At 37.2% G+C, this 23,630-nt stretch overlaps 1 protein-coding gene across 6 annotated transcripts in view; it reads left to right on the plus strand.

The window, feature by feature from the left end:
• The window catches only part of Ip6k (Inositol hexakisphosphate kinase), a 281,451-nt gene that overhangs the window by 246,556 nt on the left and 11,265 nt on the right, over positions 1-23,630 (plus strand). For all 6 annotated transcript variants that reach the window (XM_067771873.1, XM_067771872.1, XM_067771869.1 and 3 more), the window contains 3 exons: positions 7,112-7,232; positions 8,326-8,402; positions 13,820-14,201. In XM_067771873.1, coding sequence (XP_067627974.1) covers positions 7,112-7,232; positions 8,326-8,402; positions 13,820-14,201 — 580 coding nt within the window. The remainder of the gene's footprint in view (positions 1-7,111; positions 7,233-8,325; positions 8,403-13,819; positions 14,202-23,630) is intronic.

The raw sequence follows: 23,630 nt of genomic DNA on the forward strand, positions 1-23,630 counted from the left end.
ATTCTCGTAATTTATGCAGAATAAATAAATTATTTTCAATTTAACAAATAAATGCGAGATATTATTAAACGGCACACGAGGATATAAGATGAAATGATTTTTTTGGTCTGCTTTTACTTCCCGTACCTGTGTAGCCTCGTTGCATGGCTCGAAGATACGATGAAAATGCGCGGCTGCAAGTAATGAACATTTAACAGTGGTTTGTGCAAGCAATGCTATAACGGAATACATACGAGCGCACGAATGCTTTGGGCGCATCTGGATCTACTGGGGGCATGGAAAACTCGCAGTTAGCGTAATATCCTCAAACTTGTTTTCTTTTTTATCAAAGAGCAAACCAAAGTTGTTGTGTTTTTTCTTTTTTTATATATATTATAATTCAGTGAGAGCATGTCATCGGCCGCGTTGTGTTGTTATACAAGCTTGCTTATCCCCCAAAAAAATGAGGATCGATTTCGCTAGCCCCAGACAAAATCGAAATGAAACTATCAAAACTACATAAATGTACATCGCTTCTCTTATGTACATAAATGAAACTCTTCTGCCTTGTAAAAAAAATCAGTCTGACTCTAATCGTTCTGTTGCTTATTATGCAATAAATCGACGAATAAGACGAAGACGATGGCGACGGGTATCGATATCAATATGGAAGGGTTTGTATAAAGATTTTATGCCGATCTTTAAAACATTTATTAATCGTGTATCAATTAATTACAGTGATAATTGTACTATAAGCATAAATAAGTATGTATATTAGTGTGGGTCGATTTGTATGGACGAAAGTTAACCGATATCGCGCCATCGATTTTTCGATAGGATTTGTGCTCAGAAAAAAAAGTTCCACTACGCATACCCAAAAAAATAATTTTCGAGCCTGCGAAATTTCATTTTTTTGACTTTTTTTCGACTTTGATTTTTAAGTTTTTTTTCATGACCTACTGACAGGGTATACAATTGAAGATTTTTTTAGTAGGTCATGAAAAAAACCTTAAAAATCAAAGTCGAAAAAAAGTCAAAAAAGTGAACATTCGCAGGCTCGAAAATTATTTTTTTGGGTATGCGTAGTGGAACTTTTTTTCCTGAGCCCAAATCGTATCGAAAAATCAATGGCGCAATATCGGTTAATCAATCGACCCAGTCTAATGTACATATATACAAATATTTTTTCAGTAAATAGGGATTTGTGAAAAAATTTTTAGGCACACAATTGTTAAAAAATTCTAAAATCTCGCAGCTATACGTCGAAGTCTTTATCATAGTATTGTGTTTTTGTAGGATGGATAGATAATTGGTCACATATAGCATAGACTTTACTTGACTTGAGTATTACCACTAACCGGAAAGTGCTATAGAATTGCATAGCATAAACTTGGCTTTACTTTAGATATGTCACTTTCGATTATGTGTGATGAACTATGCATGCAGTGAATTAAGAAAACCCATGAATATACGCAACTTCATTTAGAAGTCTATTGAGTTTAGATAATATATGTAAGTTCACTTCGCGTATGTTTTTATTACGATGGCGATAGGATAGATATATTTTTGAATTCGAAAACGAATTATATTTAATTTTTACAATACGCAAATTTTTCACAAACAAACTGACTTCTGAGCGGAATATTACCCTATCTCGGCTGCCATTTAGAAAACGTTTTGTCTCACAAAACTTTTGAAGAACTGCCTTTTTTAAATTTTTTGCAGAACATTCAGAATTTTAATCAAAAACACCCCATTCCATGTTTTATTTCAAAAGCGCCCTCTTTAAAGATTATGTTATGAATGGCATGATTCAATCCCAAAACGAATTGACATCCATTAACTGTGTTGTTTCTTCGCAAATGTAAGAAAAATATTACTAGTAAAAATGGGAGGCTACCAATTTGCAATTGCCCGATATGGGATGAACTGCATAATTCCATAGAGTTACTTTTTTCGATTCTATGGTAAATTTTTTAAATAAACCTGAATCTTTTTGTGGGGCTGAACAAAGGAAATTTGTATGAAAACTAAACCTACAAACATACGAAACCTACATCAAAATTTAAATTCATGGTTGAACGTCAAAAACTGGACTAGAAAATCGACGAATTTAAAAATAGCATTAGAATTGCCATAACGAAATGTTTTACTCGTTGAGTATGTTAACTTATCCATTCCGTATGTTCTATACATTCGTCTCTTTTTAAGTATTTATGGAGACGTTTTTATGTTTGGAACATTCGAACCTCGTGACGATCAAACGAACTAATTCTGAATATTCTAAATTACCGGATTATCCGGAACGATTTATTAATACTTAAACTGAAAAGACCTTTTCAAAATTTCAAAATAAATAGTTTAATAATTCCTGTGTAAGAAGACGGCACTTAAGTTAACTCTTCTGTCAAGGCCGGAATATAAATTTCTAAGACAATCAGCCATTTAAATTTTTATTAAGTTGAAGACCGTCTTAACTCGAAATGTTTTTCATAAACGGCCTATCGTATGCCAAAATGTATTGAACTCATGCTCAGATAGGGACTTTTCGAAACAAATTTTCAGAAAGTGTATTTTTGAATAAAATGCTGAAGTTCGGCGTTCTTCAAACAAATTCTGAAAGAATGATCGAAGCGATATATCTTTTAACACTTCTGAAAATATTTACTAAAAAGGAATAATTTCCCTAAAACCTGTTGGCTTTTACAAAATTAATATCACTACTAAGGTAGCTTTCTACTCTAATTTTCGCTCAAAGGGATTGAATTATTCCCCTTATTTTGTACTTCGTAAAAGCAACCAGTCCTTTAAATTTGGAAGTGTCAAAGCTCCGCCATTATTAGAGAACAAAACTCTGGTAATTAAATCATGGTTGAATGGGGCGCTTAGGAAAAAAATCTGAGATAAGAGGTTTTCGAACTAGCAGTTGAGATAGGATGATATTCCACTTTGCAGTGGATAAATAGTGGTGAAATTGTATACAAGCAAAAAAAAACTACCGACAAACGAGCCAGGCATAAAACATAAAAGAAAGTTTTTCAACCGGTTATTTGGTTATTGATTTGTTTCTTTAGACGCAGCTTACACGCAAGTTTTGTTGCTGGAATTCGTTACTTGACGAGAAGGGTGTGACGAGGAAAGAGGGCCGAATTGCTGTGTTCGTCTTTCTTTTGTTGACGAATTCTTTTTTGTAATTTTCTTTTCAGAAACTTTTTGTAGAGTATCAAGACGTATTTTTAAACGGTTTTATTTAGCTTGAGTTGACAGGCCGGCCGTTGTGAACGAATCTTGTAATTGAAATTTAAGTAACTTCCCGATAAGCTACAAGCTTGAAACTTGGAATATAATTCAGAACCCGATGACAATGCAATAATAAGAAAAAAAATCGCCGCTAGGTGGCGCAAGGATCGAGATATTCGCAAAATTCGCATTTGTGGTCCGATTTGGCTCATATTTGGAACACATAATCCATGCAAGAATAGAAATCGACCTGTGAAAAAAAATCGCCGCTAGGTGGCGCATGGATCGATATATTCGCAAAATTGGCATTTGTGGTCCGATTTGGCTCATATTTGGAACACATAATACATGCAAGAATAGAAATCGACCTGTGAAAAAAAAAATCGCCGTAAGGTGGCGCACGGATCGAGATATTCACAAAAATCGTATTTGTGGTCCGATTTGGCTCATATTTGGAACACATAATACATGCAAGAATAAAAAGCGACTTATGAAAAAAAAATCGCCGCTAGGTGGCGGAAGGACCGAGATATTCACAGAAATCGTATTTGTGGTCCGACTTGCCTCATGCTTGGAACACATAATACATACAAGAATAGAAAGCGACCTATCAAAAAAATCGCCGCTAGGTGGCAGATGTATTCACAAAAATTGTATTTGTGGTCCGATTTGATTTGGTCCATATTTGGAACACATAATACATACATGAATAGAAAGCGACCTATGATGCCCGATTTGGCTCATATTTGGAACAAATATTGCATACAGTCCAGTAGAAGTGACATCAAAATATTTTGGAGTTGGAGGAGGGACAAGCATACGTGGCGCAGAGTCGAGTAAAGTCTTTGGAAGGATTATGTATTGGGGACTTAGGTTGTAACAAATTGTCAGGAAAGAGTCCTTGTAATAATGAGTCACTAAATGAACTAAATAGAATGAGAAATAATATGCAATTAAATAAAGACTAAAAACTTGAAAATAAAATAATTAAAAAAAATTTTTTAAGTTAAACGGTTTTATTGAAAACAATACTTACATGAAATAATAATAATTCGAAAAGCTAGAAAATAATTAGGTAGGCACTAGGTACTAGTCATCACACTCCTTATAAATCTAGGGCGTTGATCAGACAATTAAATAAAAGCGTTGGACGCGTCATATTTCTATTGGTAGTCATAAGTAAAACCAACTGAACCTTAATCAGGTTATGCTACGCCTCACATTTTTAGAAATTTCACGCGCAATTACAAAAATTACATTGTCAAATAAACATGTTTAAGTTCTATTGTTTTGCTTATCTGCTCTGCTGCATACTGTGCTCCGAAACTTCTCAGTAACAAGCCCACCTGGTTCACATTGTTATTGTATTCATACGATTATTGTTGTATAAATACCATTCACTATCCATCCGCATAGACCATAAGTAAACACCTCTATTCATAAGCAGCAAAATATTCCCTTCTAGGGTAATAGCGGCTTATGATATAATTTTTAACAGAGTTCTGTCAAAAAATACAGCATTTTTGACTATGTTTACACTCCATTAATCATAAGTAAACATGCATGAAGTGATTAGTGCTTGGTTTTTATTATATTTATTGGCACCAAAAGTTGACATTAAAAAAAGTGACTTGCCATAATCGTAATTTTTAGTTGCGATTTTTTCGACAGTGCCTTGTCAATTAAAATAACATCTACGAGCCGGACCCGTGCGCATTTGCGCAACAAATATAAAAGCCTCATATCAAATATCAACAGAAATCAGCTGTTCTATCAATCACACATCTGTAAACTTACATGCACTTGCGCTGCCATCTGGCGAATGTTAGCAACTTCCGGTAATGCAGTGTTAGTTCTAATCAAATATTCACAATAGTGCCATAGTACAAATAGATTTGTTTATGTGCTCACAATCGTTAATTTTTAACAAATTATTTTAATAAAATTTAAGTAAACAAAATCACTACGACTAATAATGCCCAAAGCTCGCTAATAGCATGAATCCCCATCTTTACAACCAAAACTTTATTTATAGATTTGAATTCCAAATAAGAGCGAAAAAGTACATAAAAACAGCAATTAGAAATAATACATATATAAGATGTGAAAACATTCGTTTTTCAACTGTTTCAGCGACATGATCAAATTTGGTATCTAAAATTTTGTAGCCGATTTGTAGTATTTCAAGACGGGCCTCACGAAGAGTAGTGGTGTTTTCGAAAATATTAGCCATACCGGCCACATAGCCAATATTTGTTCTTTTTTGTAATTTTCACATTTTCTTGAAAATTTTATAAACTGTCTATAAAAATAACAAAATCGGCATATTTGTTTTTAGTATTTATTTATTCATATAACTCTGTGGCTTCCCAACATAACCGAAAAAGTAAATTTTTTTCACAATAGGAAAATTGTACTTCAAAATATTCACAATTATCAACTTAATTAGGGGTGGGTCATCCTGTGAAATCAAAAATGTCAAATGAAACTATCTGAAGGATTGCTATATTACTGTTATATTCTAACTAGAGTTAGCGAAAACGGCGACGCAGTAAGGTCAGTTGTGCGAGGTTCATGAAGCATGATGCAGATACGGATAGTAATTTAACTTCCATATGAATCAATTTGTTACATTTGCATATTAAATTTTTATCGGTATCTGGATCACTGTTCATTGGAACGCGAGAGGTCTCATACGTCTTAAGGCGAATTTATATAAACGCATAACAATAAAAAGGCTTGTTGGCATTTTCGCTTTGAAGCGAACAAAGCGCCTTGATAATAACACCTACAAGGTATAACCGTTTCTGACATTATTAACGATTTCCACAATAAAAAACTTCAAATTTCTCAATTGCACACTTATGTACAAACAAAAACAAATTTGAATATTTTACTTTGTTAATTTTTGATTTTATTTTGTTTGGAGATTAATTTTTAAATACTAAATTGCCCAAAAACTTCAAAAAAAATAATCATGGCCGACCAGAAGAGAGAACTGTTATAACTCGTAGGTGTTATCATGTGGAAAGAAATTATAAGCTTAACAACCACCGACAGAACGAATAGTGGGAAGGAAACAGGTTCCGTTATACGTTTTACGATCAGTGACTGAATGCCATTTTCACCCAAATGATAAGTATGCAACTGTCAAACTTATTTCTAAAAATTTAAATTAGTCTTGGATCTAACGAGTACTATTTGTCGCTAGTTCACATATGTCATTTATCCGATCTTCCACGTCATACGGTCACAATCAACCATCAAATGAGAGTAGGCCATTCAACACAGAGGAAATTTAACTCGAAAGTCGCAAATTTTAACGTTAGAAAGTCTTTTTTTTAACTATTATTAATTTCGTGAAATTTTAGCCAAAATATCTAGTTTATTTTATTTTTTTATATTCTGTCAGTAAAGTGGGAAATTATCTATCGTCTGCTTAACGTCTTCCATTGCAATCCGCCTTTGAAGAGTTTGTATAAGTTTCTCTGCTCTTTGGTGAAAACGGTTTTCGAACATTTTACTGAGTAGGTGATTCAACTATATTGAACTGCCTTTGGACTTCCATTTGAAAAATTTCATATTTTTTGTTTTTAAATAAATTTAAAAACCTATTTTAATCTTTCAAAAAGCATCTCTATTCTAGTGTATTGTGTGTGTTCATGGCATAATACTTAAACTCGACTTCATTTTTTCGCATTTGTAATTTTACTTATTAAATATTAACTATTAGAAGAGAGCATAAAAACATATATAATCTACGTGATCGTCCGATCTTAAGCTAAAGAAAGATAGTATATAGTAAATAAGTCTTATTCAATTAAAAACAAATGTGAGATTTGCTATATGTAGTTATTGACCATACAGTTTTCTTTTAAAATTTATTTTGTAGGCGTGATGCAAGCGACCACAATGGGCGGCGCAAAATTGGAGAAACGCTATTCGCCAAGTTTTCGCGATGAACCGGTGCGTAAGATGAGCACCACCAAGCGGAAGCGTGATGATGTTTTAAGGTACGTGAAAAAGTTATATATATTAAGGGCAAATGAACTTAATGAATGTAAAATATTTGTTTTTTACAACGAAATTATTTACCTATACAATATTAGTATATACATAAATACATATTACCACGAAGAAAAAAAAAGCAACATACGGCAATGAATCTTTGCTTTTATTTTAGATCTAAAAAATATGCTTTGAATTAATGTTTGCGTGTGCGCGCGTTGCAAAACAAAGAAATTAAACGAATTGTGTACGTGATACAAGCTCCACGAAAACGCTTACTTGCGGGTATGAACAAACTAAATTTTATATATTTGCTATTTTACATATTTTAAAACTACAAAATATGTCATAAATTCATAACAAAGAATGGAACAATAAAAACAAGTTTCGTATGAACGTATCCAAAGTTCAACAAACTTTTCCCATGCCCCTATATTTACTTTTAGGCCACTAATAACGCCGTACGCCAACGTCATCAACGCAATCGCTCAACTTTTTCAGACTATACAATAGTATATACTACTTACATTTAGCTCTGACAAGCAAGCCCATTGAGCAAGCGAGCCTATGATCGTGCGCCACTTTCGACGCCTATTGACTCGCTACCCCTTGTTGTAACACTGGAGCACTGCACTGCACACCACGTACCCAAGCACTCGACTCCTTGCCAGCCAGTAGGCAAACGCCGACCGAATAGCCGATAAAGCATGGCCGCGCGCTGCTGCCGACGATGAGCTGGGAGCCAGGCGCTAGAACAAATGTAATTTATGGTGGTTTGTAACGCGTCCATCAGCAATTGAACAATAAATATTTGTTTAGCATATTTTATACTTTACTGAAAGCATACATTGCAAACATTATTATAAAGTTTTCTTTAGTTATTTACATTGAGAAAGAGATTAAATAAAGAATCGTATAATTTTGTATTTTTTTAGTAATAAATATTTAGTATGTACTCTGTCTCTGTATATTTATGTCTATGTCAATTGATACTAAGCAATGTATAATTAAAATAAACTATTTTGAAACAAAAAAAAAACATTGCATTTGTTTATGAAATCTTTTAATGTCTACATAGTGTTTTTCTCTTTTTTACAGGATGAAAGTTCATAAAAATGGAAATGCTGCCGATGTTATAAAAAGTATTTCGCAATTAGACAACACAAATAAGCAATGTTAGTATCTGTAAATGATGTGGTGGCAAGAACCATACAAAATTAGCAATGAAAATCCCATAGTCACATACAGTTCGCAAAAACGCCTACATTCATGCCATCCGAACAGCACTGTCCTAAATCCATCAATTTGAATTAAAATAGAGAAAAAATCAGAGTCCCTTAAGACAGTTTCTTTAACATGTGGCATTAATATATCAACCGCGCTTGTATTTGGTGCATACAAATTTTATATGTACTGCAGTGTTAACATTTCCAGATTTGTAACACTTTTTCTTTGACACGGCGCGTTAAGCACTTTACAGAACTTTTTTTGAAGATCACCGTACGATTTGAAATGATTGTTCTTAAAGCGGCGCATTGATTGAGATCAGCAAGGTGCCCCTCTTCGTGTCCATACTACAGACCTCCAAATATAATTACAATTAGGCTCGGTTTTTCAGTACAAATTCAACTCAGATTGTCATTTAAACTACGCTTAAACTTGTTCTGCAGTCTTTCAGTGTACTTTAACTGAAGTTTAAGCTGAGCTTAAGCGGCCGATCTGGCAGGATTAAACTCTAGTTAACCTATAGCCATCTTCCAGTGAGCTTTCTAGCTCCGTATCACGCTCAATTCTCACGGGAATGCACTGGATCTTTGCGAGACTTGAGAAGCAGAGGTCGTGATATTTTTGTACCTATGAGTTGTGATGGCAGATGTCGCCATTGTATTCCATTTAACAACGGCTAAAGGCCAAACGACGCCATATATTTTTGAAAAAAGTAGGTTTATTAAAGGCAGCGTTGCCAAACTAAAGATAAACTAACAAATTATCTGGCTCACAAATTGAACCAAACTTCTATCTGGAAATATCTGGCTCAAATCATTGTTGTTGCATTTACATACAAAATTATTTATCTGGCTCAGGATCTTTGCGACGTTATTTGCGTTCGTTCCAAATGGCGTCGAATATACCCAACAAGCATATGGGCTTGCGTGCCATTAGAGCTCATTTTCCTCGCGTTCCAATGAAGCGTGAACCAGATACGGATAGAGATTTAACATGCAAATATCACAACAACGTGATCCATATGGTTCACATTGTTGTTGCATTTGCATGTTACATGTTTATCGGTATCTGATTCAAGAATTATAGCGTACTCAGCAAAAGAGGGATTTTTTTTATCAAGCAGAAGTCATTACTTAAGTTGAAAAAATGTAATTCCCAACTTGTGGTTCTCTAACTCGACTCAAATGTAAGATTTTATATTACAGTATTTTCACAAAAATAAAAAAAAATATATATAGTTTACTTTTAATTAATTGCGCTTTCCTACTGCTATCAACTAGGTGTTTATTTCTCACAATAAACTGGTGGTACCACCTTGAAGATTTTTTTTTCAACTCCACGTCAACTCGATATCCAATGTAAAACATCAACTGGAGAAATGTGTTGGATATTCATTTGAGAACTCTACATTTCCCAAAATCTCTCAAAGGTTGGATAATAATTTGATAATTATAATAACGTTAGGAATCAACTCAGGAACTCTAACTTTTACAAAATTTCTCAAAGGTCGCATCGTGATTGGAGAATGAAGTTGGATATCAACTCGAGAACTATCCGGATTGAGAATAACTTGATAATGATGCCGGGTATCACCTCCGGAACTAGATATATATTTCGCTGGAGAAATATCTTTTAAATGTTTGTTGGGTAAACAACATCCAGCTGTTGTCGTATCTCCAAATTAAGCTGGAGTCATTGGTGCTTTATCGGTAACCGTATCGGTAACCTTTTAACAGCTGATTCGACCAACATTAAAGCCTTCCGCGATTTACAACCAGATTGACTGAATTTTATGTGTGTTAGTGCAGTCGGGTGGCTTCGTGACACACGTATTTGTTGTCGGCTACACGTTGATGAAAATCAAAAATTTTTGATTTTTTCATTTGACGCTAGCTTATTTGATAGTAGCGGGGTGTGATTGACAAAACGCAGTGTTGTATTTAGTTTGTGTCGACATTCAAAATGAACAAGTGCGCGGAAGAACTGCAATTCATATTAAAATTTATTGAAAATTATCAATGTTTAGCAGCTTTATGGAATGTAAAGCTTTTATTATTATTTAATAACATTTTTATTAATTTTTTATTATTTAATAAAACTGCTGTAGTTGCAAGTAAAAAAAAGTCATCACCCGATGACGGCATATTCACGTCCGAACGCTACGGTTTCTCAATGCAAATGTTGATTGATGGCTTTTTATTTGATAGTCGCGGGGCAAGCGTCAAATACCCGACACGCACACATACAAAAATTCAGTCAATCTGGTTGTAAATCGCGGAAGGCTTTTAAGCTGGAGACATTGGTGCTTTATCGGTAACCGTATCGGTAACCTTTTAACAGCTGATTCGACCAACCTTATGAGAATCAATGCAATCGATTATTGGTGCCGCTAAGGTCGTAACCGTATCGTAGCCAACCAATTGGGTTTTGGTTTACCGTCGTAACGATAAACAGCTGATTACGTTAGGGATACGGATACAGCGATACGACATACGGCACCAATGACTCCAGCTTTAAGCTGGAGACATTGGTGCTTTATCGGTAACCGTATCGGTAACCTTATAACAGCTGATTCGACCAACCTTATGAGAATCAATGCAATCGATTATTGGTGCCGCTAAGGTCGTAACCGTATCGTAGCCAACGAATTGGGTTTTGGTTTACCGCCTAACGATAAACAGCTGATTACGTTAGGGATACGGATACAGCGATACGACATACGGCACCAATGACTCCGGCTTTATGAGAATCAATGCAATCGATTATTGGTGCCGCTAAGGTCGTAACCGTATCGTAGCCAACCAATTGGGTTTTGGTTTACCGTCGTAACGATAAACAGCTGATTACGTTAGGGATACGGATACAGCGATACGACATACGGCACCAATGACTCCGGCTTTATGAGAATCAATGCAATCGATTATTGGTGCCGCTAAGGTCGTAACCGTATCGTAGCCAACCAATTGGTTTTTGGTTTACCGTCGTAACGATAAACAGCTGATTACGTTAGGGATACGACTACAGCGATACGACATACGGCACCAATGACTCCCGCTTTAACTAGATAATAAAATCCAATGTTGCCGTACAAAAAAGCCTACCCCAAGCCGGCCTTAAACTGTGACTGAAAAACTACTCGGTAGTTTAACTGGAGTTTAAATTTGACTATAGTTTAAGGTTAGCTTAACCAACAACTGAAAAACCGATTCTTAGTGTGATAATTTGTTTTAACTTTTTAAGTAACATTTTATGAAGCGATTCGGGGAAAAAATGTGAAAATAACAGGCCTTATCATGTTTACACATTAGTTGAGCGCTGCCAACTCTCTTAGAACTGTTCCGGATCGTTGCTATGAGATTGGACCATGATCCAGAGTTGGGGCTGAATTTTATAACTGAGTTTTAAAGTGTACACTGGAAATTGTGTAAACTTTAAAGTTCTCATTCTGCAAAGCGAAACTGCCACGTCGGGTAGTGCCGCTGCCGCTAGGTGTGAATGCTCCAAAGGAAGCATGCCAGGAATATTTTACTGTAAATGTAGTGCCTATAAATGTGCCGCTTGTTTTAAGATGACAATGTAACGCCTTGTCCCTTTCTTCTCTTTAATACTTTATTGAAGTAATCGTTTTATGGTTCGTTTAGTACATGGCGGAACCAAACAGGTGATGGCCGGAAATCAGCTGATTGATAATTTTTTAACTCCCGGCGCAGTATTATTTAACATTGGTCCATCGACTTAAAAAAACAAAGTACATGCAATTTGCACTTACGTTCGTATGTATGTCGTCCTTCCGCCACATTGTATGGTTCCGCCATAGAGCGTCGGATAGAAGAACAACGCAAACTGCATTATAAGCTCGGCCTTAATCTCCCCGAGCTATGAATCGCGCCAAGTATTGTTTTTTTTTTATACCTAGGTAAAATTTCCAAACTCATTTGTGTCCACGAAAACGCTTAAACGTCTGAGCAAACACCGTGCGCAATCATCAATGGCGATTTCAGCAACGTGCTTTGTCGCATTAGTATTTAGTTAATTTTGACTATGATTATAGTGTAAGGAAATATTTGCGGCCACCGTGGTGTGATGGTAGCGTGCTCCGCCTATCACACCGTATGCCCTGGGTTCGCACCCCGGGCAAAGCAACATCAAAATTTTAGAAATAAGGTTTTTCAATTAGAAGAAAATTTTTCTAAGCGGGGTCGCCCCTCGGCAGTGTTTGGCAAGCGCTCCGGGTGTATTTCTGCCATGAAAAGCTCTCAGTGAAAACTCATCTGCCTTGCAGATGCCGTTCGGAGTCGGCATAAAACATGTAGGTCCCGTCCGGCCAATTTGTAGGGAAAATCAAGAGGAGCACGACGCAAATTGGAAGAGAAGCTCGGGCTTAGATCTCTTCGGAGGTTATCGCGCCTTACATTTATTTTTTTTTTTTTATTAATTATTATTATTTATTATTTTATCTAAAAGTGTCTGTATGTGAGCGTTTTACCATCAGTAGAATATATTGCGCACGCTAATTTAGAGTACAATAGAAACGTGAATTTCGCAAATAATCGCAAGAAGACAGTTAGTGACACGTGACAGTGATAGAAGCAAAAATAACAGTAAAGTGAATACATACAAAGATTTGTTTGCGTTTTCCAATCAAACACAAAGAAAGTAACATTTGAATTAAACCAATTTCTTTCTACCTTTCAGTCGTATAAAGTTCGCGTTAATCGGTCAGTGAAACGTGAGCACATCGCGGCTGTGCGTCAGTATATCATGTTTTTTTTTGTTTTGGCTACACATTTCCTTCATGTGTTTCCTTTTTTTTGACGAACATGTGATATAGTACATACATTAGAGTGGGTAGATTTGTTTGTACAAAGGTTAACCAATATCGCGCCATCGATTTTTCGATAGGATTTGGGCTCAGGAAAAAAAGTTCCACTACGCATACCAAAAAAAAAATAATTTTCGAACCAGCGAAATTTTTTTTTTTTGCTTTTTTTCGACTTTGATTTTTAAGGTTTTTTCATGACCTACTAACAAATTTTCATATGATTGTAAAATTTTCATGTATACCCTGTCCGACCCAAAAATGTCCGCTAAATACGATTTTTTTTTTTTTTTTTTAAAACTGTTATCGACAAAGTTTTTAGCGGACATTTTTGAGTCGGACAGGGTATACATGAAAATTTTACAATCAAATGAAAATTTTTTTAGTAGGTCATATAAAAAAAACCTTAAAAATGAAAGTAGAAAAAAAGTTAATAAATCGACCCAGTCTAACACACATACTTACGTATTTGCTTTCATGAAATTTTACAAAATAAAATCTTTATTAAATTTAATAACCATCTTTATTTTTTTCACTTGTCACCAGATTTTCTCATGCTCGAGAATATAACATCTCAATTTCGTAACCCTTGTATATTGGATTTAAAAATGGGTACTCGTCAACATGGCGATGATGCCTCTGCAGAAAAGCGCTCCAAGCAGATGGCCAAGTGTGCGGCCAGCACATCTGGTTCGTTGGGTGTACGCCTATGTGGAATGCAAACTTATCAGGCCCATCTTGACCAATATGCTAAGCGGGACAAGTATTGGGGTCGCGAGTTAGACCAGAATGGCTTCAAACAGGCTTTACACGATTTCTTCTACAATGGCTATCGGTTACGAATTCGTGTTATTAAAAAGATTGTGCAGAGGTTATTGCAGCTGCGGCGCGTAATAGAAAAACAATCAAGCTATCGCTTCTACTCGTGGTAAGTAAGAAGAAAAAATATATTTTACTCAGCTGTACATAGTACATAAAGTACTCGCCTAGTTTACGTGTAGCAAGATTATCTTCATTTTCGTATTTAACTCCTAATCGTTAATTAAATAACTACATTTCCCAAATAATATTTTCTCTTCGATAATCAGTAATTATAAACCAATTTTGAGAGATGCCGATATTTTTTTTCATGGAAAAATACTACCTCTACAGTGTAATCTCTAATTGAGAGCCCAAAATAAAGGACAAGCCACTAGGGATGGAACATACAATGTAAACGAGTAGATTATATACATGGCTCAATTATATAGTTGGCTCATCTCATCAGCTGATTTTATTTATTTCATTGCATGGTCAATGGGATTGTCAAAAAGAGATGGCAAACTCAAAATGAAACCAACACATTACAACATACAAAAACTGCTAAGTTTTATATTTCCATTCCATACCATTCGCACCAACACCAACACGCAGATTTTGACAATCTGAACTAACATATTTTGTTTTTATACAGATGAGCCAACCATATAGTTGAACCATGATTATATATTAAGGATTTATTGTAGATTAGTGCATGTGTAAACTTGGTCTAACGGCATAGAATAATTCTAGATGAAATCAGTTTTAGGTTTTTTTTTTTTTAATTATTAATCGGCAACAAGAAATAGCTTTAAAAACTAATTTTAAATGATTGTGGACAAATATAAGAGGCGATGGCGCATAGTCATTTTCAAATATGATAGGTTTTTATTGCTTTTGTTGTTTTGTTTCGGTTGCTGAAAACCCCATTCAAAAACCTGGACCTATGTTATAAAACAACGCAGTCCTCTTTGCAAATACTAGAAGTTTTCTAGGACCTATGCTACTTGCTGCTTCTAGATCTGATAGCCGTGCAAGTCTTAATAGCTGTAGTCATAGCCTGAAAAGCGCAGAGCACGAGCAAAAAACGTGCTCAATCGTTTCCTCCTCCAACCCGCACTTCCTACATCTGCTATCACTGGCCAAGCCTAATTTAAAGGCATGTGACGCCGGAAGGCAGTGTCCAGTCAGAACACCTGCCAGGAGTCTTCAGTCTGCTATTTTTAATGATAAGAGTAAGTTTGTTTGTCTAAGGTTGTAAGATCTACACGTGATCTTCTACACTTTACAGCCTCGCGTTTCGGTCCAAGTCTCTTTTTAATGATAAGAGTAACTTTTTAAGTCTAACGTTGTAAGATCTGCACACGATCTTCGACCTTTTGAAGCCCCGCGCTTGGTTAAATGCATTTCTTGCCTGGTCGCTCATGCACCACTTTCGCCTCTTAATCTCTCCCAATCTGATTGGACCGTCCAGGGTACTAGCTTCGAGTGATGTGCCCTGTTTAGCTAGCTCATTCGCTTTATCATTTGTATCTATTCTCATATGGCCAAGCACCCGATATAGTTGTATATTCCCGATTTTTTTTTGTTCATGGGTTGCTTAATTATTTTGTCTATGACTGTTCGGCAAATTTTTTTACGAAAGATCATTTATTATAAAATCGCCCTTTTTTTGACCAAGTAATTAACCAAAGGTGTCAAAAGGCAAAACTCGTAGACGAACGAACATATCATAATTTGGGTCATATTTTACCTTTATAATGGAAAATGTTGAAGATTATTCGAGCTCGAGGCCAAATACATATATATTATTAAAACATGATTGCTTTATCAATATATATCATGATTTTATTGGTGTCGATATTTCGAGTTCGTTCTGAGCTCATTATCACGACTGTAACTAAACATCAAATATCAAAAAATTAAAATCATAAAAATATATAATAATGCATAAGCACGTACCTCCACTCTTCAGCAGTGTCACTGATCGACTGGTTTAACAATATTAAAATACAGAAGAACAAGTAGTTAAAATAGATAGAAATATGTAAACAAATAAAAAACAGTAATTGTACACAAAAATAATACACTAACAATTATACATTGAATATTGTAACGAATTTGCTTGCAAATCCTCTTATTTGCAATCCTCTGCTAAGTTCGAATCACTAAACTGTTGAATAAATAACTCCAATTTGTAATAATGCAAAATGGCCTTTATTAAAGTACTTCACAATAACAAACTGTGCAACGAATAGCTTGCTTAATAACCACACTGATTGATAGCTCAATGAAACTCTACTATTCAAAATAACACTGCTAGATATCGTCTTAATCAAACTGCTTGACAACTCAAATCAAACTGAATTACTTCTTACTCGCTTGCCCCGCTTTTATAGTTTACGCTGCATACTTCTAGGCTCTTCGTTTTCCAGAACTTACTAGTTGTTTCGGCTACAAAATCGCCAGCCACAACTACGTGCACAAATTATTGCTCTCTCTTGTGACAACTCAGATAAGATATATGCATGTGTTTGTGCATTGCCGCTCCGCTGCTCGTATACGTACATATGTGTAGACGCAATTATTTATTCGTTTATGTAGATACATAAAGATTGAATTATTGATGTGAATGTTTGTAGTTTACAGTCTCTCGCGCGCACATAGGCATATAAGTAAATGCATCTGTGTGTGACATCTCTCTGGGCTGCCTTATATATGTGTATACTTGATTTAATTATTAACGTAAATACTGCTTGGCATGGCCTTAGCATCGCCTTAGTGATGGGATAATTTAGTGATGCTAATATCCGTGACACTGCCCTCCACCTAAGTCTGATCGTCCCGATCAGACAAATCTCTCGATCTAAACGTTGCTAGCCTTTCCAAATGGACCACCTTCATTTTGGTTCGTGGTTTACCGATGGTCTGTATGCGGTACACTACATCGTTGATCCGTTTTACAACTTTGTATGGGCCTTCCCAATTACACTGCAATTTCGGGGACAAGCCGTTTTTACGTTGTGGGTTGTATAACAGCACCAAATCTCCTTCCTGAAAACCTTCTGAATTAATTGCTTTATCATATCTGGCTTTCATCTTGTCACTCATAATCTTTGTTCGTTGCCTTATCAGATCATGTATTTCTCTTAGCTCTTCTTCCAAATCACTAGTGGATTTCCTGACATTTCTCTCCGCATTGGCATCTATCCCAAACTTCAAATCAGCTGGCAGTCTAAGGTCATTGCCAAAAATTACTTTTGCAGGGGTTTGGCCCGTTGTCTCATGCACTGCTGATCGGTAAGCCATCAAGAATAATGGTATGCGGGTATCCCATTCTTTATGGTACTTGTCCACTACTTTCCTTAAGTGCTCCTCCAATGTTCTATTGAATCGTTCTACCATACCATCGGATTGAGGATGCAATGCAGTTGTCCGTGTTTTTCGAATGCCCAATGACTTCACATTTCCTGGAACACAGCTGATTCGAAATTCCTGCCTTGGTCAGAATGTAACTCCATTGGTACACCATACCCAATTGTTTATAAACACTTCTGTTACCGTTTCCGCTTCTTGATTTGGGATTGGGTATACCTCTGGCCATTTGCTGAAATAATCCATAACTACCAGTGCATATTTGTTTCCGCCGTTGCTAGTAGGAAATGGACCGGCGACATCCATAGCGATCCTTTCAAATGGCGCACCTGAGTTATATTGCTTCATCTGGCCATGACTTCGTGTTCTGGGCCATTTCGCTCTGCTGCAAACCTCGCAGTTCGCAATCCACTCAGTGACCGACTGACGGCAACCAACCCAATAGAATCTCTGTTTAATCTTCTCGAGCGTTTTCGTGATTCCAGGATGACCTCCGCTTGGACCATTATGCAGCTCGCTGAGCACATCAGGAATCCTCTTTCTGGGAACAACTATCAGTTTATTCTTGTATTTACCATCCTCACTCTCCCATACTCGATGAAGGCAACCGGATATCAATTCTAAACTGTTCCACTGTGCCCAATATGACTTCGCAATGGGACTATCTGCTGACATCTCTTCTCTGTTTGGTCTTGCATTTCGTTCGAGCCCTTGCATAACACGTGACAGATCTACATCTTTTAGCTGGCACTTGCTTAGCTGTTCCTTGTCCCATTCATCTGTACATGTTATAGTCATTAGCCGGACATCTATAATGTCTTCTTTAGCCTCGGCTTTTGAACAGTGCTTGCATTCCAAACTACATGGTCTTCGTGACATTGCATCGGCATTTCCATGGGTACTACCTCTTTGATGCTCAATGGAAAAGTCATAGCTTTGTAGTCGCTCGATCCACCGTGCCAATTGTCCTTCCGGATTACGGAACTGCAGTAGCCATTTTAAAGCTGCGTGATCTGTCCTGACACGGAATCGCTGGCCGTAGAGGTATTTGTGAAAATGTTTAACGCATTCTACCAATGCCAACAGCTCTCTCCGCGTAACGCAGTAGTTCCTCTCTGGTTTTCCAATCGAACGGCTGTAATATGCAACTACCTTCTCCTGTCCATCGACCAGTTGTGATAAAACGCCTCCTATAGCATATCCACTCGCATCTGTATCTAGAATAAATGTTGCTCCTGGAATCGGATATGCTAACATTGGGGCAGTGCACAAACGCTCCTTCAATGTTTGGAAAGCCACTTCTTGCTCCTTCTTCCATTCAAAAGCTTTATTTTTTCTTGTAAGCTCATGGAGGCTATGGGCTACGCTGGAAAAATTTTGTACAAATCGGCGGTAATATGTGCACAGCCCAAGGAAACTTCTTAATTCATGTAGGTTCTGTGGTCTTGGCCAATCCTTTACAGCCTCTATCTTTTCGTTCGCAGTGCAGATGCCCTCTGTCGTTACCTTGTGACCCAAATAATTTACTTCCTTTTTAAACAGCGCACACTTTTTGGGACTTAACTTCAGACCAGCGCCAGCTATTCTTTGGAAAACTTCCTCCAAGTTCTTAAGATGTTCATCGAAATTCTTGCCCAATACGATGATGTCGTCCAGGTACACCAAGCATGTTTTCCAATGTAGTCCTTTCAATACCTGATCCATGAGTCTCTCGAAAGTAGCTGGTGCATTACATAGTCCAAAGGGCATTACTGTAAATTGCCAAAGACCATCTCCGACGCTGAAGGCTGTTTTCTCTTTGTCTTCCTCCTTTACCTCCACTTGCCAGTAGCCGCTTTTCAAGTCCAGTGTGGAAAACCATTTCGTACCAGAGAGCGAGTCCAGAGTGTCGTCAATTCTTGGCAATGGGTAGCTATCCTTTTTCGTAACGTCATTCAACTTCCGGTAGTCCACGCAAAACCTCATTTTTCCATCCTTCTTCTTTACAAGTACTACCGGTGAGCTCCAGGGACTAGCTGATGGTTCGATGACGCCGCTGTCGCTCATTTCTTGTATAATTTGACTCACAACTTGCCGCTTCGCCAGTGGAACACTACGTGGAGCTTGACGGATCGGCCTCGCATCTCCAGTGTCAATTTGATGTTTCACAACGTTGGTGCGGCCTGGTTTAGAACCATCCTGGTCAAATATGTTCGCGTACTTTAGGAGCAGTTGTTTTGCCTTACTCTGATATGCTTCCTCTAGCCCCTGCGTCCATGCCGTGATGTCATTTGAAAGATTAGTATTACTAGCTGAAACGTATTCCTGGAGCTGTTCACAGTTAATAACTACTTCAGCCTCTTGGCATCTTCCCAAAATAGCTCCTTTAGTCAGTTTGAGTGGTGAATTGAACTCATTGAGTACTCTTACCGGAACACGTCCATCTTGTTTTGTCATAGCCAGGGTTTTTCCTACAAGTATGTTCAGTGCTGATTTGTTTGCTGCTTCGACAACCCACAATTTGTTTGTCCCACAATCTCCATCAACCTTTGCCCAGATGACTGCTTCGGATTTGGGTGGTATTCGCTGACTCTCTTCCACCAGCACTCGTTTACTGCTGTAGCCTCTCTCGTAGCCGAAATTAAGTGGTACATCCATGTTCTTATATCGCATCGTCTTGCTTTGCATGTCGATCTTGATGCCCTGGTCGATTAAGAAGTCCACTCCAATTATGATTTCATCAACAATCTCTGCCACTATAAAATTGTGTACTACCGTGACGTTCACAATTGCGACTTCACATGATACTTCTCCTAGAACCGTGCTGTCTTCTCCAGTGGCTGTACGCAATCTTGCTCCATGCAATGGTGTTATCTTCTTGTTGACTAAATCCGCTCGAATGATGGAATGAGATGCACCCGTATCTACAGTCAGTAAACGTTCCTTTCCATCCACATGTCCTCCTACAGTAAGATTGTTTGACCTTCTTCCAATTTGTGAGATAGAGATTATGGGGCATTCAATTGAGGGAGCCAGCTGTCGCCCCTTGCGGCTGACTCGCTTTAGTTTAACGATTGAGTGGACTTGGAGATTTGCTCATCTCCTTCAGCTCTGCGTTTACGGCCACCCACATTGTTGGAGCTATTGGAACTGGTGCTGCAATGTCGCGCAATATGACCTGGGTTGCCGCACTTGAAACATTTAATCACTCCGGCATTTTTCTGTTGTGATCCCTTCAGTGCTTCCAAAATTGTGTCTACCCAATCTGGTCTTTCCACTTCCACACGATGAGCTTTGTATGCTGGTTTACTCAATAGTGAGGCCGTTTCCTGAGTCAATGCATGTGATACCGTTTCAGCAAATGTCAGTTTTGGGTTTGCGTATGTAGCTCGTTTCGTTTCCACGTCTCGTATGCCATTTAAAAAACTCTGGATTTTTACCCTCTCGGTGTATTCCACGGGTGCGTCCGCATTTGCGAGATGAGCCAACCTTTCAACATCTGAAGCAAACTCTTGCAATGTCTCATTTGCTTTTTGGTAGCGGTTTTGCAACTCAATTTGGAATATCTGTTTTCTATGCTCGCTTCCATAACGTCTCTCGACAGCGGCCATCAATGCTTCATAGTTGTTCCGCTCTCTTTCGGGAATCGTCTGTAGGATTTCGGCTGCTGGCCCTTTCAAAGCCACAAACAGAGCTGCAACTTTATCTTCAGCATTCCAGTTATTCGCTGCCGACGTCTTCTCAAATTGGAGCTTAAATACCTGGAATGGAACAGAACCATCAAACGTTGGGGATTTTACCTTCAGAGTAGACGTTGAAGTGATTGGACGGTTCAATTGTAACTCCTGAATCCGATCTTTCAAAGCATCCATCTCGGCCTCCACTTTATTTTGTCGTTCACTAACAGCCTCCAGCTGCGATGAGAATTTTGTTTCCTGTGCCTCCAGCTTTGTTGAGATACGCTCTTCTTGTGCTTCGAGCTGTAATGTTATGCGTGCCTCTTGTTCTTTTAATTGTTCTGCAATTTGTGACGCCATGTGTGTTTTCTGTTCTTCCATCTTCGATGTTATTCGTGTCTCTTGGGATTCCATCTGTGATGACATATACGTTTTCTGTTCTTCTAGTTGAGATGACATATACGTTTTCTGTTCTTTTAGTTGAGATGACATTGTCGATGTTTGAGCAGATATTGCAGCCAAAATCATGTTCAAGTCTGTGCTCGTAACTGTCTGCGTAACTGTCTCTTTCATTTTTGTTGTTTCCTCGCCATCAAGATGAAAGTCATACTCTTCCACGTCAATTCCTTCTACTTCCATTGCCTCTCGTAGCCGTGCCTGAAGTTCAAGTTTAACGCCGCTTGTATTCAATCCACGGCTCTCCAACTCCCTCTTCAGTTGCTGGATCTTCAATTCACTGAACTTTGCCATGTCCTTGTTGTCCTCTGGAATTTATTCAACAATTCCTCTTCTGACACCAATTGTAACGAATTTGCTTGCAAATCCTCTTATTTGCAATCCTCTGCTAAGTTCGAATCACTAAACTGTTGAATAAATAACTCCAATTTGTAATAATGCAAAATGGCCTTTATTAAAGTACTTCACAATAACAAACTGTGCAACGAATAGCTTGCTTAATAACCACACTGATTGATAGCTCAATGAAACTCTACTATTCAAAATAACACTGCTAGATATCGTCTTAATCAAACTGCTTGACAACTCAAATCAAACTGAATTACTTCTTACTCGCTTGCCCCGCTTTTATAGTTTACGCTGCATACTTCTAGGCTCTTCGATTTCCAGAATTTACTAGTTGTTTCGGCTACAAAATCGCCAGCCACAACTACGTGCACAAATTATTGCTCTCTCTTGTGACAACTCAGATAAGATATATGCATGTGTTTGTGCATTGCCGCTCCGCTGCTCGTATACGTACATATGTGTAGACGCAATTATTTATTCGTTTATGTAGATACATAAAGATTGAATTATTGATGTGAATGTTTGTAGTTTACAGTCTCTCGCGCGCACATAGGCATATAAGTAAATGCATCTGTGTGTGACATCTCTCTGGGCTGCCTTATATATGTGTATACTTGATTTAATTATTAACGTAAATACTGCTTGGCATGGCCTTAGCATCGCCTTAGTGATGGGATAATTTAGTGATGCTAATATCCGTGACAATATCAATAGTGAGCGATGCTCAGCTCATTGGTTGTTATATATATAACATAATGAGAATGGAACATAAGGGGGGTTACACATGTCCAAATTTGTTCGCCAAACGTGTTTATGTTTCAGAAAACTGTTTTCAAACTATTGTGTAAATGGTAAAATCTATTTAACTTAAAATATTTTTAAAAACCTAACGAATCTATCTTAGGGTCTAAAACGCAGTTATCGTACATGCAAAAATTACATCATGTGATATGTTTGGTATTATTTATTAAATGTCTATACGCGGAAGCACATTTTTCAGTATCCGATTTGAAATTCATACGATGTTCTCTCCTTAAATTAATTGTATGTAGTATCTCTAATGTATATCTTTTGTTATAATGCCTCTCGTGTTGTAGTATTTTATCCAAATATGGTGCATGTCCGGTTTTGCTGCAAAGTTGGGTTAAAGCGGTCTTATTTTCGCTAGTGTTGTCCCGGTTTTTAACATTCGATTTATGCGCGCAAATCCTCGTTTTTAATCTAGATTTTGTAGTGCCCACATATACTTTATTGCATACATAGGACCCGTCACCGTTGCATGGAATCTTGTATACATCAGATTTTTCGAATTTTTCTATCTTGCTTTTTGTATTGCTAACGAAAACAGTTATGTGTTTTTCTTCAAAATTTTTTTTATTGCATATTTTATTATCACTATATAGAGCCCACATTTCTGCATATGCCGTTTTTTATGTCTCTTTTGGTTTAGAAACAGCTATGTGCTCACAGTACTAGAAGTACTATGAAAAACGGTTATGTACTTATTCACTAGCTTATCATTTTTTTTAATCGCTGGTGAAAGTGCTTTTATTCCAATGTAAAAAATAATTACAAACCATCTCGCTTCCCAAGGCAGCCGGTTCTATGAACCGGAGCGACTCGGGATTTTTCCCTACCAAGGGCTATCATTTCAGTGTAACCCCTTTTAATTTGTTGATTGCCTCCCACAAATTGTCATCCTCACAGCAGATCCTTGCAGCGTG

Source organism: Eurosta solidaginis, chromosome 3 (genome assembly GCF_040869045.1).
Source record: "Eurosta solidaginis isolate ZX-2024a chromosome 3, ASM4086904v1, whole genome shotgun sequence".
Classification (NCBI taxonomy): domain Eukaryota; kingdom Metazoa; phylum Arthropoda; class Insecta; order Diptera; family Tephritidae; genus Eurosta; species Eurosta solidaginis.